The 18436-nt window shown below is 47.6% G+C and overlaps 2 protein-coding genes across 6 annotated transcripts in view; one reads left to right on the forward strand and one right to left on the reverse strand.

Moving 5' to 3' along the window:
• The window catches only part of PARK7 (Parkinsonism associated deglycase), a 31940-nt gene extending 15608 nt beyond the window's left edge, over positions 1-16332 (forward strand). For 4 of the 5 annotated variants that reach the window (XM_087915190.1, XM_026722069.2, XM_087915192.1 and 1 more), the window contains exons 13-18: positions 12725-12832; positions 13378-13479; positions 13950-14009; positions 14214-14283; positions 14921-15007; positions 16015-16332. In XM_087915190.1, coding sequence (XP_087771316.1) covers positions 12725-12832; positions 13378-13479; positions 13950-14009; positions 14214-14283; positions 14921-15007; positions 16015-16175 — 588 coding nt within the window. In that variant the 3' untranslated portion in view covers positions 16176-16332. Of the gene's footprint in view, positions 1-11876; positions 11929-12724; positions 12833-13377; positions 13480-13949; positions 14010-14213; positions 14284-14920; positions 15008-16014 lie in introns of those variants that run through there. The other variant, XM_026722070.2, reaches the window with a different exon arrangement.
• Positions 1687-10009, reverse strand: TNFRSF9 (TNF receptor superfamily member 9). The gene is made up of 8 exons (XM_087914996.1): positions 9921-10009; positions 8654-8847; positions 8479-8532; positions 6680-6808; positions 6018-6084; positions 5817-5944; positions 2878-2988; positions 1687-2046 (listed from the first exon to the last, which is right to left on the reverse strand). Exons 1-8 carry the CDS (start codon positions 10007-10009, stop codon positions 1910-1912), a joined length of 909 nt encoding a protein of 302 aa, XP_087771122.1. The 3' UTR covers positions 1687-1909.
• Positions 16333-18436: the final 2104 nt, after the last annotated feature.

Below are 18436 nucleotides of genomic sequence, written 5' to 3' on the forward strand. Positions count from 1 at the left end.
ACAATTCATATACAGCTCGTCCTCGACTTAAAACCACCACTGAGCCCCAAAGTGACATCGCTAAGCGAGACCGTTGTCCAGAGGGTTTCGTCCTGCCCTACGAACTTCCTCGCCTGGCGTGAATTCTTCCAAACGGAGTTGCCTGGTCTTTAAGTGAAGCCGGCTTTGCCCATTGGGGGTGCTCTCATCCAGACGGTCGCCAAAAAAAGTGAGCCGTCATAACTACGAGTCTGTTTTTCCAAGTGTCGGAACTCGGATCCCGTGAGCCATGGGAAGGCCACGACAGACGTTAAGTGTGGAAATACGGCCCTGAGTCGCTTTTATTTTTTCAAACGATGTCGCTCTCGACGGTCGCTAAACGAACCCCGCCTTATTACAATAGTTTGTGGAGTAACTTTAGTAAATAGTAAATAGTGAATTTCGGTTCACGGCACTGTGGGGATGCTACAACGGTCGTAAGGGTGAAAAGCAGCCATAAATAATATAATAATAATAATAATAATTATTATTATTATTATTATTATTATTATTTTATTATTATTATTATTATTATTATTATTATTTATTTATTTATTTATTTTTTTCCAATGACGCTGTCATATCTTTGGACACTAGATGGGCTTTTTGTAAGAGGATAATAGATAACAGATAATCAGAGTTGGAAGGGACCTTGTAGGTCATCTAGTCCAACCCCCTGCCCAAGCAGGAGACCCTACACCATTTCTGACAGAGGGCAGCCCAGCCTCTTCTCGAAAGCCTCCAGGGATGATGAAGCTCCCACAACTTCTGAGGGCAACTTCTGTTCCATGGGTTGATTGTTCTCCCTGTCAGAAAATGTCTCTTTCTTTCCAGGTGGTCTACCTGTATTTGAAGTCCTCTCAAATAAGATGATTTCTCGGGGCAAATCTAGCTGTGGGAAGGTAATTTTCTTTTTAACACCTCTGGAAACCCCCAGAGTTTGACAAGTTCAAAGCGCAGCTGGGGCGTAAATATAGAAATATCCTTCCACAATATAGCCTTGACGTCGTAGCCGCCAGGGCCCCCAAACCCCGGGGGGAGAAGCAAAGCACACTTGGCCAGGGGAGAATCAAGGTTTGGCGGGTGGGGAAGCAGTGGGGAGATGAAAAGGCCACCGAGACCCACCTTGTCGCAGATATATTTCCACTTGGCGTCACACATCAGAAGAGTGTGCGCGTAAAGAAATGGTTGTGTTATGAGTCATGTTTAATCTGAATCAAAAAAAGAGAGAGAGAGAGAGAGAGAGAGAGAGAGAGAAGTCGTTCGTAGGTGGGAAGTGATGACCAGTGATGATAAGTTGAGATTTGTACCTAGGATGTCTTGAAAGGCCATCGAGAAGAGGCTGGGAGCCAGAAATCACCCCCAACAAAATAGCTTTTAGGAAGTGAAGAAACTTCTGGAGGTTGAAAAAAAACACCAAACCCTTGGAAACAGGGAGATCCTGGCCTCTGGAAGGCCACCAGGTTCTCGAGAACTTCCAACTTCCAACTCTTTGCCATTCAACTTAACACAACACAACTTTTCCCCGCAACACCGTGCTTTTATTTATTTATTTTTTTGCATGGGCTACTTTTCCCATTGCCTTCTGGCCATCCAAACAACGTCCCCCTCCCCAAATCAAAAACCAGTGTGTCCCATTGTGTTGTGTATGGTGTTTTGTTTTGATTTAAAGTTCAAATCGAGGGCCATCAGGCCGATATTCCAGTTCCAGAGACAGAGAAAAGGGGATAATTGAAGGGATTCTTCCATCGCTTCTTCTGAAGATGGCAAGGATTCATTCAAAAGCAGAGTTTCTCAAAATGCTTTGGGGTGGGGGTCTTTTTGTTTGTGTGTGTGTGTGGGGGTTCCTTCGGGTCAAGGAAGCCCTTCTTAGCACTTTGACCCAGAGTTGTTATACATCTTGTGAAGATAATTTTTCCAAAAGGTCCCTTTTGAGACTGGCAGGGGCTTCACAGCTTCCTCCTTCTTCTTCTTCGGGGTATCTGTAGATGCATTCATCGACCTCCTGGGCCAACTGCCCATGGACAGCTGTGGGACAGAAGAAGCGGGAGAACTGAGACACAACACAAAACTCCCTGCGCAGGCATGCCAAGCAATCCAAGACCTCGGAATGGGGCAACTCACCACAGCCACATTAACACGGCCAACTCCCCATGGCTAACTCACTATGGTCAACTCATCATGGTCAACTCCCCATGGTTAACTCATCATGGCCAACTCCCCATGGCCAACTCATTATGGCCAGCTCCTCATGGTCAACTCCCGATGGTCAACTCAACATGGCCAATTCCCCATGGTCAACTCACCATGGTTAATTCATCATGGCCAACTCCCCATGGTTAACTCATCATGGCCAACTCACTATGATCAACTCATCATGGCCAACTCCCCATGATTAACTCATTATGGCCAACTCTCCATGGTCAACTCATCATGGACAACTCACCATGGACAACTCCCCATAGCCAACTCACTATGGTCAACTCTTCATGGCCAACTCCCCATGGCCAACTCATCAAGGCCAACTCACCACAGTCAACTTGCTGCAGGACAATTCAACAATTCAATTTAATTATTTAAAATGGTTTTAAAATTATTTCAATTCTTGTCACCCGCTTTTCGCGTGGCCCTTCCTTTTGCATCTTTTCTTTCAAGGTTTCCATTCCACCATTTCTCTGATACCTCCGATACTCGTGTAACTCTTTTCCCGCTGAGCCTTGGCTGCGGTGAATTATCTGGTGGCGAGTTGGCTGTGGTGAGTTGGCGTAGACCCCCTACCTAGGGGGTGTCCTGAGCAGTGGGAGAGGAAGAATTGGTGGAGTACTGCTGGCCAAAAGAAAAACAGGACAATGGCCTTACGTTTCGGGCACTTCTTTCGGATGTAGAATCGGAGGAGGAAGAAGGCCAACACCGGGCACACGACAAACATGATGACGAAAGAAATGAGGAGGATCCGCCAGGTTCCCCCCTCTAAAAGAAAGCAGGGGAGAAAAAAAATAACAATCCTTCAGAAAAATCCCACAAAAAAAGCACAATTAAAATGATCCTGGCTGCACAATGGGCTCGCTTCGCGATCCCTGGCACTAGGGAGGCTGGCACTAGCAACGGTGGGACGGGAGCGGGGAAATTCCCCCTTAATTCCAAGTTGCTTCTCTCCTTGATGAGTTTCCATCCGTTGCTTCTCCTCCTGCCTTCTGGTGTTTTGGAAAATAACTGGAATTCCCCCCCACATCTTCTCTGGGGAGCCCCTGAAATATTGGAAGACTTCTATCATGTCCCTCTTAGTCCTTCTTTCCTCCAGACTAGATACCCGTGTTTCCCTGAAAAATAAGACCCTGTCTTATTATTATTTTTTGCCACCAAAAATGGCACCAGGTCTTATTTTGGGGGGGGGATAACCTCCACTGACTAACCTCACTTCCACGCGTCGCTCTGGACTCCTTTTGGCTGTCCGAGGCCTCCGGGAAGATCTTCTGCGGCCAGTAAGGCTTTCCTGAAGGCCTCTGGAGCCAATAACAGAGCTCTGGATCGATCCAGAGGCTTTTGGGAAAGCCTTGCCGGCGGCAGAAGAAATGGGCCGGCCAGGCAGGTGTCGGGGTGTGCGAGGCACGGCTACACCTGTCCAAAGGTAAGTAGTAGGGCAGCTCTACCCACCCACCATCCCCACCCTAGCTTAAGGGTGTATCCCCCCCCCAAAAAATAAGACCTGGTGCCATTTTTGGTGGCAAAAAATAATAAGACAGGGTCTTATTTTTCAGGGAAACACGGGTATCTAGTCTGGAGGAAAGAAGGACTAAGAGGGACATTTTTACCTGCCCACTCTGGAGTGGGCAGGGGTCTTAATTAGGGCTTATTTTGGGTGGGGGTGGTAGGGCTTATATTGGATGCAGATGTAAAAAAAATCAAGCTAGGGCTTACTTTCAGGGTAGGTTGGGGAAATAGGAGATACCAAATTCCTTCCTATCGTTTAGCCTTCAATCATCCAAGTTGCTCTTTTCTGCGCTTCTTCCGAAATCTCAACCTCTTTTTTTTTTGCAATGAGGTGACCAATACCTCTATCGCTACATACTCAGAGCTTGTGGGTTTCCTCATTTCTAATGTATTTCATGGTGTTGTTTTTTTGTTTTAACTGCAGTTGGAGCCTGACTGAGATCAAAACTTTCACGTTCAGTGGGTGGGGGAGGCTCTTCATCTCTGCAAGAAAACCTAAAACGAACGCTGTGAAATCCTGCCCTTTTCTGGAGACTGACTAAACTATAGCTTAGCTTAAGCAAGCATCTGGCCTCTTTGAACCCTCAGCTGCGGCTAGACTATATAAGCCATGGTTCCAGCTTCGGAGGGAGGTTTGGTTCTTAACATAATGTCATTTTACCAGATGTGGATTTCCAAACAATTGCACCCCGTTTCTTCCAGAGAAAAATCAAATGTCTTTTTTTTTCTTCTCAGTTGTAGAAATTGAGAATTAGATTCTAGATTTCTCCACCCACCCTTAACCACAATCTCAGCAGAGTTATAACCACAGAGTTTAAGGTTATTTTTAAATGATAGCATAGGTTTTTACGGTCCAACCATGTGGGTAAATATACGCTTTGACGTAGAGTCCAGGTATGAAATGGGTACATTTGGTAACAAGATTAAACAAGGTTGTGTGAACGCAGGCATTCTTCGCCTCTTCCAGCTGGAAGCCATGTATGCTGGCAACTTTTTTCACTGGGGAAAAAAAAAATGTTGGTTTGTTTGAATTTAGAATAACAGAGTTGGAAGGGTCCCTGGAGGTCTTCTAGTCCAACCCGCTGCTTCGGCAGGAAACCCTACACCACTTCAGACCAAATGGTTATCCAATCTCTTCTTAAAAACTTGCGAATGCTCCATACTAAATCCTAAAATAATTGGTTTAATATTGGTCAATGCTAAAGTTCAAGGCTGAATACCAAAGTAATTTGTTGAATAATGTTTGACGCTAAATCCTAGAGCAACCTCAATACTCAATCCTAAAAGTACTTGTTTTAATAATACTCAATGCTCAATACGAAAGTAAAATAATACTAAATACTAAAGTAAGGGGTTTAACAATGTTCGATTGTAAATACTAAACTCGATACCAAACATTCATTAGTTTAATGATGCTCAGTACTCAATACTAAACTAAACTCAATCCTAAAGTAATTTCTTTTATAATGGCCACACATTCCAGGACTCCATTCGCAAAACTGCATTCGTAAAACATTTTATACATTGATTTAACTGTTATATATTGAACCAGTTATATATTATAACTTTGGCCAAAGTACATCGGTCAATTAATTTGGGATTCCCCCAATGGATGTTGACCCAGAAACTAAAAAAATATATATAAAGTAGAATAAATAGAATTGAGTCTGAGAAAAACGACGAACCAACTAGCCATGGTTTATAGATCTGATTGCACATATTATGGGAACACAACTGAAAAAAAAAAAACCCAGCCAACACTTTTTGGGGTTTCTCTGTCAATATAACAATAAAATGATTCAGCATTCAGAAGAAAGAAGCAACTTCATACAAGAGGCCAACAAGGGCCAGAATGGAAGCAGTGATATTTTTCAGAATTTATGATTATTATTATTTAATTGATATGCCTCTCCTCTCACTTATTCAAAGACACGCTTTGAAGTAATTGGAAGCAAAATCTAATCCAGTTCTTATTCTAAGCTGACTGGGGAATTCTGGGAACGGAAGTCCACATGTCTACAAGCAGCTGAGAAATATTGGATCAAACAGTTAATGGGATAAATAAATGTTCCAAGAAGACCACCTACCTGAAGAAACCTTAGTAGAGAAGACAGACAGGGAAGTGAAAGGCTGGCTGGTGGAGACTTCTGGCTGAGTCCAGCAAACCACATCTTTCTTCTCGGTCCCTGGTTCTTGAATCTTACCACCCGGACACCTGCAGGAATGGGTAGTTAGTCTCGTGTCTTACACCTGAGATTTTAAAATCAATTTATTCCAGAAGAACTTACTTTCTCCATGGTCGGCATTCACCTGTACGCTGATCATTGAAAGTCTTGTCTGGACAGCTTTGACAACCTTGGGAAGCACAGAAGAAAGTTTGATGTCTGAATGAGTTTCTGGCTAACCAAATAAATGGAGGGAGGCCGACTGTCTAACTGCAGCTTGCCTTCAATTCATTTCCCCTGCCTCTTTCTCCCACCTTGGCCTTGGGCTCCATCTCAGTCTGCTTCGGAGGTTTGTCACTCACATAACACACGCACAACAGTGGCTTGTAGCAAGTGAAAATCCCACCGCTGTTGTGACGTTCAAGAGAACTTCTGCCCCGTCGTTAGATAAGTCAAGTTTTCCAGAGATTCAGAGCACTATACTACAGGTAGTTCCCGACTTTATGACTGCAACTGAGCCAATTAAAATTTCTAACAAAACTCCACACTGGCAACAGGAAAGGCACCCAGCCAGTAAACACCCTGCTCCATTCAGTTACCCAGACTCCAAGGAATTCTGGGATCATTAAAAGGAAATGATGATAAATATGAATCGGCGGCCAAGCATCCAAATTTTGGTCATGTGACCACACAATGGTCATACTGTGCTGCTGTGACTTGAAACAAGCTGTTGTAAGTGGAGAACCACCTGTGCAGAGAGTCATCGTAGCTGGGGGCCACCTTACCTGCAATCGTGCGTTGCTGTCCGAGCTCACACTTACACGCCTCACAATTTTTCCCACATGAATAACCCGGAGCACATTCACAAACGGCGTTGGAAGTTGCGGTACATTTCTGCTTGTAGACCAAAGTCCCTTGAGGGTTAAAAACATTAGAGTAGAGAAGTCCATTTTCCCTCTGAGCTGAGCTCAGCTGATTTTGACAGGGTTTTAGCAGCAGGAACCAGGTTTAACTTGCTGGGTTAACCAGGATTGGATAAGATCTAGCCAGCATTTGTGGCTAGCTTTCCATAAACTCCTAAGAATATTTGGTTAAGGGAATAAACTCCCCCTGCCCTCCCAAAAATCCCAATAATCTAAACTTTGCTGCAAAATTCCAGGCCCCTTTTCCACATAAAGCCACCACACTGGAAAAACTACAGGTAGTCCTTGAATTACGACCACCATTTTGGACGTTCAGTGAGGCATTAGTAAAGGGAATTTCACCCTGCTTTTCTTGCCAAAGTTGTTAAGTGAGTCGCAACTTTTTGGAAGCAAAATCCATCTTCCTCCCACTTGGACTTTGCTGGTCGCAAAAGGGGAATCGCACACCTTGGGACACCGCGGCCGTCGTAAATACGAGCCAGTTGCCAAGCGCCCGGATTTTGATCACGCAGTCACGGGGAAGTTGCGACAGTCGTTAAGTGCGAAAAAACGGTCCTAAGTCTCTCTTTTTTTTCCCCCAGTGATGGTAAAACTTTGAACGGACACTAAACGGGCACTTTTGTAAGTGGAGGTCGTAAGGCGAGGAGTAGGGCAAGAAAAGAAAGATAGGAACCTGGTAAGAGGCTCCTGTCCCCAGCCAGGAGTTGAGACTGGAGGCTATATATATATAGAGAGAGAGAGATAGAATATGTGTGTGTGTCTCTCTCTCTCTTTTTGTTTCTTTCTCTCTGTCTCTCTCTCTCTTTCTGTCTGTCTGTCTGTCTCTCTCTGTCTCTCTCTGTCTCTCCCTCTCTCTTTCTGTCTCTCCCTCTGTCTCGCTCTCTCTTTCTCTCTCTCTGTCTGTCTCTATCATTCATCCATCCATCCATCTATCCTTCCTTCCTTCCATGCATCCATCCATCTATCCATCCATCCTTTTATCTGTCTGTCTGTCTATCTATCTATCTATCTATCTATCTATCTATCTATCTATCTATCTATCTATCTATCTATCTATCTATCTATCTATATCATCTATAGCAGTCGCAAGAATTGGGGATATTTAATTTAATGAAAAGGAGGACCAGGGGAGACAGGATAGAAGCCTTCCAGTATCTCAGGGGCTGCCCCAAAGAAGAGGGAGTCAAGCTATTCTCCAAAGCACCAGAAGGCAGGACGAGAAGCAACGGATGGAAACTAATCAAGGAGAGAAGCAACCTGGAATTAAGGGGAAGCTTGAGAAGGGGGTTGGACTAGAAGACCTCCAAGGTCCCTTCCGACTCTGTAATTCTCTAACAGAGAGAACAATTAAATCAACGGAACCTCCAGAATGGTGCGAATGCTCCAACACTGGAGCTTTTTAAGAAGAGGTTGGACAGACAGTTGTCTGGATTGGTTTGGGGTCTCCTGCCTGAGCAGGGGGTTGGACTAGAAGACCTCTGAGGCCCCCCTCTGACTTTCTTATTCCATCTCCACGAGCCAAGCCACTGTAGCCTCCCAGATCTGAACCCTCCACGCCCTCCGCCAGCCCCCCCTCCCGCTTTCCCAGAGCTGAGACCCCCCCCACGCCCCCCACCCCCTCGGAACTCAAGACCCCCCCTCCCCCCGTAAGGTCTACTCACTGTCACAGACGCTGCATGGCCGGCAAGACTGGCCTTCCGCGGGCCGGTAGGTGCCTGAAAGGGGAAAGGGGAGCGAGTCAGCGGGGTCTCGCACCCCGGGGTCATACGGGCCGGGGTCTCAACCGATGAAACCCACCGGGGTTTAAGCATCCCCCCCCGGGCCGCCGCCTCTCACCGTGCGGGCAGGAGCCCTGGCAAAAAACGCCCGGGCGGAGCAGCAGCAGCAGCAGCGCGCAAAAGTGCCGCTCCATCGGAGGCGAAGCGTCTTCTGAAGGGTCGGTGGGCGATCCGCGGGACTCCCCGCCTCCGGGCTCAGCCGGCGGGGATAAGAAGAGGACGGGGGCGGCGGGGCGGGGCGGGGCGCCCGTCCTTCCACGCCCAAAGGACCCGTTTGTAGGTCTTCAAATAGGATATGTAGGAGAGTCTGTCTGTCTGTCTGTCTGTCTATCTATCCCTCCTTCCCTCCCTCCCTCCCTCCCTCCATCCATCCATCTATCCTTCCTTCCTTCCATGCATCCATCCATCCATCTATCTATCCTTCCTTCCATGCATCCATCTATCTATCTATCTATCTATCTATCTATCTATCTATCTATCTATCTATCTATCTATCTATCTATCTATCTATCTATCCATCCATCCATCCATCCATCCATCCATCCATCTATCTATCTATCTATCTATCTATCCATCCATCCATCCTTCCATGCATGCATCCATCTATCCATCTATCTATCTATCTATCTATCTATCTATCTATCTATCTATCTATCTATCTATCTATCCATCCATCCATCCATCCATCCATCCATCCATCCATCCTCCATCTATCTACCTACCTACCTACCTACCTACCTATCTGTCTGTATATCTATCTATCTATCTATCTATCTATCTATCTATCTATCTATCTATCTATCTATCTATCTATCTATCTATCTATCCATCCATCCATCCATCCATCCATCCATCCATCCCTCCATCTATCTACCTACCTACCTACCTACCTACCTATCTGTCTGTATATCTATCTATCTATCTATCTATCTATCTATCTATCTATCTATCTATCTATCTATCTATCTATCTATCTATCCATCCATCCATCCATCCATCCATCCATCCATCCATCCATCTATCTATCTATCCATCCATCCATCCATCAGAATAGAGCTGGAAGGGACCTTAGAGGTCTTCTAGTCCAACCCGCTGCTCAAGCAGGAGAACCTAGGTCCTAGAGACCATTTCAATCCATCCATCCATCCATCCGCACTTCTTCATTCAACCGTTCAGTCATTGGTTGATGGATTGAAGTGGTCCGGGGTCTCCAGCTCGAGCAGCGGGCTGGACTAGAAGACCTCCGAGGCTCTTTCCAGCCCCGACCTCCGCTGCCGGGCTCTGCAGCAGCCGGGAGGGAGGGATGCCCCCCCGCGTGGGCGGACCCGTCACCGCCGCGGCTGGTGACGTCTTCGCAGCCTCCCCCGCTCCCAAAACTGCTCCCGCCCCCCGAAGCAAAGCCGGAGTGCGTCATCGCCACCAACTTGGGGTTCCCGAAGGGCCAAAAAAAAGCCCCTTTGATTGAAGCTGCGGCAGGGAAGCCCCACCCCGGGACCCCCCCCAAATTGGGATGTGGGTGGAGGGGGGGGCGCCAGGATCCGATCCAGAGGCTGGTCCCAACGTCTTTGGAGGGTCCCAAAAGTGCTTTTTTTGTGTCCCACCCCGCCAAGAGACAAAAACTTTCTTCTTCCCTTTTTTCTTCTTCTTCTGAAGACGTTTCGCTTCTCATCCCAGAAGCTTCTCCAGTTCTGACCGAAGGGCAGGATCGATGCTCCTTGCAGGCAAAGCTGGTCGTTTGCATTCTTTCCGCTAAAAGGAGGATGCAAAATGACCAGCTTTGTCTGCAAGCAGGAGACCCCAGACCATTTCAATACATCCATCAATCAGAATAAGAGCTGGAAGGGACCTCGGAGGTCTTCTAGTCCAACCCCTGCTCAAGCAGGAAACCCGCCTAGATCATATCAATCAATCAATCAATCAATCAATCAATCAGCAGGGTGTTAGACCAGATAACCTCCGAGGTCCCTTCCAGCTCTGACCGATTGGTCAAAATGGTCTAGGATCTCTTGCTGGACCAGGGGGTTGGACTAGACAACCTCCAAGGTCGCTTCCAGCTCTGTTCTGCTTGCCACCCTGTGGACTTTTTAAAAATTTGACCCCGGCTATTTTAAGAGGGTGTTAAATTCAGGTCCCCAAATAGGGTAGCTGAAAGGTTACGGGTGAGGTGGGGGGGGTGAGGTGGGGGGGGCTGTTAAAAGAGGTCACTGCCATGTCTGTATTTGAACCCCTTGAACTCCCCTACAGGGAGAAAGATGGAGGCCGTCCTGGAATTACGACGGTTCGCTTAGCGACCGTTTGAAGTTTCAAACTAAAGCAACTTTTTCAAACTTACAACCGTTCCACCCTCCCCATGGTCAAGTGATCCAAATAAGGATGAATAGCTCTACACCGCGGTCCTTGACTTACGATGGTTCATTTAGTGACCAGTGACGAGATCACTGGGGGGTGGGAAGGGACCTAAGGACTTTTTTCACCCTTATGACTGTGGCTGGACATTGTCCACGGCCCCGCGATCGAAATTCAGACGCTTTGTTAACCGACTCGCGTTTACGACGGTTGCAGCGTTCTGATTGCAAAGCCGGATCCGCTTAACAACTAATTGACTAATGGATTGATTGCAAGGCTCCGCTTAACCACGGTGGCCAGAAAGGCGGTCAAACGGGGTGGAACACCCTTCATGGGTGTCTCACTTAACGACGGAAATGCCGGCTTTCCCCAAACCCTACCAATCAGTGGACTCCAATTCCCAACATTCCTCCGCCTGCACAGCCATGATGAGAATCCTGGGAGTTGAAGTCCCGCCGAGCCGGAAGTAGCTGCCGTTGTGAAACCCGGAAGTGGATTCTTGGAGGACCTCCTCCTAATGAATTCTGGGAAATGTAGTCCTTCCCCCACCCACTTTGGAGTTTCTTAGGCAATCAGTCCATGCCCCCAAAGGAAATTCACACGTCTCCTTCCCCAACTGGCACCTTTGGAAGGGGCGAGGGGGGGGGGGGAATGGCATTCCCGGGCACGACTGCATGGTGCTGAGAAGCCCCTATAGCTTTGGGACCCCCCCTCCCCCACCCCAGCATTCAGTGGAGGTGGGGGAGGGCTCCCTCCTTGCAAGTTTGCAAGTTGCATTTTGCAAGGTTGCCAAAAGCGCCCAGCTTTGCAAGGCGGGGGGGTTGGGGGTGGGCAAACCCCCGCCCCTCCCTCTCCTGCCCCCCCTCTTCCCAGGCCCCGCCCCCTCCTCTGCCCTCCCCCTCCTCTGCCCTCCCCCTCCCCCGTGACGCAGCACCAGCCCTTCGGAGCGCAGCGCGAGAGCGAGCAAAGCTGTGACCGAGATTGAGCGTAAGGAAGCCCCCGCCCCTCCCCTCGGGCCTTTCCGGGGTGGGGTCTCTCCAAACGGTCTCCCCCTCCTCCCTTCTCTCCTCGGCCCGTCGCCTCCCCTTTGGGGGCAGGGGTCTCCACCCCCCATGGGTCCCTGCCCTCCTTCCTTCCCTCCCTGGCTTGTCTCCTTTTTGGGGGCAGGGGTCCCCCAACGGCCCCTCCCTCCGCCTCTCCCCGCTCCTCCTCCCCATTTCGGGGCAGGGGTCCCTCCCTCCGGCTTCCCCCCCCCCTTTTACTGGCTGGGGTCTCTCCAAATAGGAGGAATAACAGAGGCGGAAGGGACCCTGGAGGTCCTCTAGCCCAACCCCCTGCTCCAGCAGGAGACACTCCCCCGGTACAGAATAACAGAGGGTTGGACTAGAAGACCTCCTAGGTCCCTTCCAGCAGGAGACACTCCCATACAGAATAACAGAGGCGGGAGGGACCTCAGAGGGCATCTAGTCCAAAAAAAACCCTTCCCTGTAGAGGCAGATATATCATTTTTTTTAAAACCTCCAGCGATGGGAGTGCCCACACTCCGTCCCACCCCAGTCCGTCTCCCCTTTTCCGGGCTGGGGTCTCCCCAACCGATCCAGGCGCCCCCGGGAATGAAGCCTGGCCGGCCTTGCGCGCTCTTCCCCAGTTGGCCGGTGGGAGAGGTTTGCGCGCGGTGTGGGGGTGCCAGAGCAGCGGCAGGTGGGTGGATCCTTCGGGCCGGGTGGGGGGAGACACCCCCCCCGGCCCATTTTCTCACCTGCTTTGCACCCCCTCCCCGCAGAACCGCCGCTGCTTCCCGATGGGCTCCAAACGAGCGCTGGTGATCTTGGCCAAAGGCGCCGAAGAAATGGAGACGGTCATCCCCACGGATCTGATGCGCAGGGCAGGAGTAAGTCCCTGGGTCCGGAGCTGGGACCCTCCACGCCTTTTAAATTCATTTTTATTTATTTTTTAATCACAGGTCGTCCTCGACTTCTGACCACAAGGAGAGCCCGGCATTTATGTTACGGTGGTGGGAGGGGGAAAAAATGCGTTAAGTGAATTTTGCCTTGTTTTACGACCTTTAAGCGAATTGCTGACCTTTAATCGATAAGTTAGCAAGGCGGTTCTTTTAAGTGAATCCGCCTTCCCCGTTGAACTGGCCAGGCGGTCGCAAAAAGGGGACCCCGGGACGGTGCGGCCGTCGTAAATACAAGTCCGTTGCCAAGCAGGAATGATGCAACGGTCATAAGTGTGGGGAAACCGGTCCCTATTTTTTTCAGCGCTGTTGTAACCTTTGAACTTTGGTCATTAAATGAACACAGCGGTCGGTTGTCCTTGATTTACAACACTACATTTAGTGGCCTACCTGTCGTAAAGCAGGCAAGGCTGAGAAACCTTCTTAATTCTGCTCTTTCCTCCCCCCTGCCAAAAAATTATGGTTTTATTTTCCAGATTTCTGTGACGGTAGCGGGCTTGTCCGGAAAGGAGCCAGTGCAGTGCAGCCGTGATGTGATGATTTGTCCCGATACAAGTTTGGAAGAAGCCCGAAAAAAGGTTTGTGGGCCCATCCCCCCTTTGCATTTAGAGCCGTGTTTCTCAACCGTGGCCTTAAACTGGGTGGACTTCAACTCCCAGAATTCCCCTGCCGGCCATCTTAAGCTCTCTGGTGGATTCTGGGAGTTGTTCTCACAGCTGATAAAAAGTGGCTGGCTGGGGAATTCTGGGAGTTGAAGTCCACGTACGTCTAAAAAGTTGCTGGGGAATTCTGGGAGTGGAAAGTCTACACAGCTTTAAAATGGCAGGCTGGGGAATTCTGGGAGTTGAAGTCCACGTAGCTCTAAAAAGTTGCTGGGGAATTCTGGGAGTGGAAAGTCTACACAGCTTTAAAATGGCAGGCTGGGGAATTCTGGGAGTTGAAGTCCACAGAGTTTATAAAAGTGGTTACTGAATTCTGGGAGTTGAAGTCCACACAGCTTAAAAGGGGAATATCGGTGACCTTTTTTTTCTTCTCCTTGTTTTTTTAGGGGCCGTACGATGTGGTGGTCCTGCCTGGAGGTAACCTGGGAGCTCAGAACTTGTCCGAGGTAAAATAGCATTTTTCTCTCCTTCTGAAAGTTGAACGCGACGGGAATATTTTGAATAAATCCTTCTTGTGTAACCCAAGAGAGACGGAAGATTTGAAGTGGGACAGAGACCTTCTTTTTTCTTGCTAAGATCCCTTTCCCCCCCTGGACTTCTGCTAAACATAGTTTTATAAATGATCCCCTCTCTTTGACCCATTCTTGCAGTCTCCCCTCGTGAAAGACATCCTGAAGGATCAGGACACCAAGAAGGGGCTCATCGCGGCCATTTGCGCAGGTAAGTTTCTAGCTCCACCTTTGAGGAAACACCTCTATGGGCAGCCCAGCCCCACCAAATCTGAGAGCCCAATTGGGGAACTGAGATTTGGGGGTCTTCACTGAGGCCAGGGGGCTGCGATGACCAGGGCTGGTTCGGCAGGTCTGCAATAAAATTCTAAGAATTCAGAAGCTGTAAATAAAAATTATAACAATCCAGAAGCTGCTAATAAAAAAATTTTTAGCATCCAGAAATCTGCCAATAAAATTCTAAGCATTTAGAAGTGCAAAATAAAATAAGAATTCAGAAACTGCAAATAAAATAATTCTAAATAAATAAAATTTGCAGTTTTCAGAAACTGCAAATAAAATTCTAAGCATTCAGAAACTGCAAATAAAAATTTAAATATCCCGAAGCTGCAAATAAAAACTCTTAAGAATCCAGAAGTTGCAAATAAAATAAGAATCCAGAAGTTGCAAATAAAATAAGAGTCCAGAAGCTTTGAACAAAAATTCTAAGAATCCAAAAGCAGCAAATAATGTATAATGTATAATCATGTAATGTAGATGCAAAGGAATAGCGCACAGCTGGTCCCTTTTGTACCGGAGCCAGCAATGCTGGGTGAATCATAGCTTGTTTTTCCTCTGTCGGCTTGCAGGTCCCACGGCTCTCCTGGCGCATGGAATCGGCTTTGGAAGCAAGGTGACCACTCACCCCTTGGCCAAAGACAAGATGATGAACGGAGGTCAGTATCCCACAAAACATTGTCTCTGTTTAACAGATTAACAGAGTTGGAAGGGACCTTGTAGGTCATCTAGTCCAACCCCACGATGCCCATGTTCCTTATCACCAGAATATAATCTAGATCGGGGATCCCCCAATTCCTGGGCCGTGGTCCATTCCTGGGCCTTGAGCCATTCGGAACCGGGCCACAGAAGTGGCGGGCAGGCCCCCCTATTGCACAAGTAGTCCTCGACTTATGAGCACAATTGAGCCCGAAACTTAGGTCGCTAAGTGAGAAGCATGTTAAGTGAGTTTTAGCCCGTTTTACGACTTTTCCTCCTGTGCTTGTTAAATGAATTAGAAAGCTGCAAATAAAAATTCTAAAAATCCAGAAGCTGCAAATAAAAATTCTAAGAATTCATAAGCTGCAAATAAAATTCTAAGCATCCAGAAGCTGCCAATAAAATTTACAATATTTCATCGTTGTTAAATGAATCCCTGCAGTTGTTACAATTGACCTGCAGTCCTCATTAAGCGAATCCAGTTTCCCCGTTAGACGTCGCTCTTCGGAAGGTCGTAAAAAGGAAGATCCCGTGATCCCCGGGGACACTGCAGCCGTCATAAATATGAATCTGTCACTAAGTTGCACTGTGCCTGGAGGTCACAAGATGACATTTGGCTACTTGGCAACCGACTCACATTTATGACAGTGCCAATATCCCCTTTTGTGACACTCTGACCAGTGAAGTCTGTGGGGAAACTGGATTCACTCCTCACAGCCACCGTGAAGGGGAGTCGGCGGGGAAGCATCCGAGCGTATATCCCACCGGCCATGCAACAACGGTCATAAGTGCGAGGAATGGGTCCCAAGTCACTGTTTCTTGGGGCCGTTGAATGGAGACCCTTGAATCAGGAGTGGATCTGGAGCGGAGTCAAGCGTCGGAAAGCCGTGTCAAGTTGTTGTTGGGGGAAGTGGGTGCCCATTTTATCACCTGGAGTAACTACTAAGGGCTTGCTCTTGTTTGTAAGATCACTACAAGTACTCGGAGAATCGGGTGGAAAAAGATGGACACATCATAACGAGCCGAGGACCGGGCACCAGTTTCGAATTCGGCCTGGAGATCGTGGAAACGCTGCTGGGGAAGGAAGTGGCCGCCCAGACGAAGGGACCCCTCGTCCTTAAGGACTAGAAGCATGACACAGTCAGAAAGCCTCGCTGGTTTCGTTTTTACAACCAGGAATTTATTTTTTTTCTCCTGCACCACTTAGCGGGCGAAGGAAGGGAGCGTGGCTGCCAATGACCCTTGTGGCAACTTCATTCGTGCAATAAAAGAGGATTTGAATGGAGTGTCTCCTGGCCCGGAAATCATTACAACAAAACAATACATTAAATTAAATTAAATGAAAATAAACCCTACACCCCCATCCATTCAGAATGATAAACAATGACAATGATAAAAAAAAAACCAGAATGTAAAAAGAATTAGAATTATAAAAGAATTAGAATTATAAAAATCCTCCTCATCCATTCTGCAAACCCCACTCCCTTCCAGCCCTGATGATGTTCCCTACTTGGGCCATGAAACGTCTGCAAGAAAACCACCCAGCTCAGAGGACCCCACAGTCCGTCCGTCCTTTCCTTTCCTTTCCTTTCCTTTCCTTTCCTTTCCTTTCTCCTTTCTTTCCTTTCCTTCCCTTCCCTTCTAGCACTGATGTTACATAGTTGGGTCATGAAACGCCTGCAAGAAAAACCCCAAGCTCAGAGGGTTTCCTTCCATTTTACAACGCTTCATTTAGTGACCAAAATTAACAGCTCAAACACCAGGCTCTTCCCCACTTTAGCCGATTCCCAACACACACACACCCTCCAAAAAAATCCCCAAAACACTTTTGCAAAAGTTTGCAAAACTTTTAGGCTTTTAAAAAGGGTGCTCCATTCACCCTGGCACTGAATAGTAAAATGCTAAAAATATGTGGTTGTTTTGTTTTGTTTTGTTTTGTTTTTCAGACATAAAATTGTGGGTGAGTCTTCCTTGGCGCCCCCATTTCCCTTCCAAAGTAAAAACACCGGAATTTCACACAAATTACGTGAAAATCGTGGTTTTCAAAGTCTGGGAAATTGCATTGACAATAATATCCCGCCGTCTTGTGGCCATTTTGCGTCATTGCAGGTGGAGAAATTTCTGTACCTGCAATGACGCAAAATGGCCACGAGATGGCCGGCTATTATTATTATTAAATTATTTCCTCCACCTGCAATGACGTAAAAAGGCCACGAGATGGCGGGCTATTATTATTCAGTTCTTTCCTCCACCTGCTATGCGCAAAATGGATACGGCGGGCTATTATTGTCAATGGAATTTCCCATAGACTTTGAAAACCACCGTTTTCATGTAATTTGAGGTCCATTTTCACCCCGTTTTCCCCTCTACAGTGATGGGGACTCAGAGTAAGACCCCTCGTCGGATTTCGCCACATTTGTAACCTGATTATTTTTATTTATATTAACTTTCGCGATTCCTTCCCTACACCTGCCATAACGAAAAACCTCCACCAGGTGGCAGGCTGTTATTTCTGTGCAATTTCTTTCCTCCACCTGCCATGACGCAAAATGGCCACGAGACGGCGGGCTATTATTATTAAGTTCTTTCCTCCACCTGCCATGCGCAAAATGGCCACGAGATGGCGGGCTAACATTATTAACGTCTTTCATCCACCTGCCATGCGCAAAATGGCTACGAGACGGCGGGCTATTATTAAATTCTTTCCTCTACCTGCAATGACGCAAAATGGCCACGAGATGGCGGGCTATTATTGTCAATGCAATTTCCCATAGACTTTTCGTATTTCGTTATGGCAGGCGCAGGAAAGGAATAGCGAAAGTTAATAGAAATTAAAAAAATCAGGTTACAAATGTGGCGAAATCCGACGAGGGGTCTTACTCTGAGTCCCCCCATCACTCTCGGGGGGGAAAACGGGGTGAAAATGACCCAAAATTACATGAAAACCGCGGTTTTCTAAGTCTGTGCGAAATTGCATTGACAATAATAGCCCGCCATCTCGTGGCCATTTTGCGTCATTGCAGGTGGAGGAAAGAATTTAATAATAATAGCCCGCCATCTCGTAGCCATTTTGCGCATGCGCATGGCAGGTGGAGGAAAGAACTTAATAATGATAGCCCGCCGTCTCGTGGCCATTTTGCGTCATTGCAGGTGAAGGAAAGAACTTAATAATAATAGCCCGCCATCTCGTGGCCTTTTTGCGTCATTGCAGGTGGAGGAAAGAATTTAATAATGATAGCCCGCCGTCTCGTGGCCATTTTGCGTCATTGCAGGTGGAGGAAAGAATTTAATAGTAATAGCCCGCCATCGCGCAGCCATTTTGCGCATGCGCATGGCAGGTGGAGGAAAGAACTTAATAATGATAGCCCGCCGTCTCGTGGCCATTTTGC

The sequence above is a fragment of the Pseudonaja textilis genome, chromosome 18, assembly GCF_049901715.1.
Source record: "Pseudonaja textilis isolate UNSWEBS1 chromosome 18, rPseTex1.2, whole genome shotgun sequence".
NCBI classification, from domain to species: Eukaryota; Metazoa; Chordata; class Lepidosauria; order Squamata; family Elapidae; genus Pseudonaja; species Pseudonaja textilis.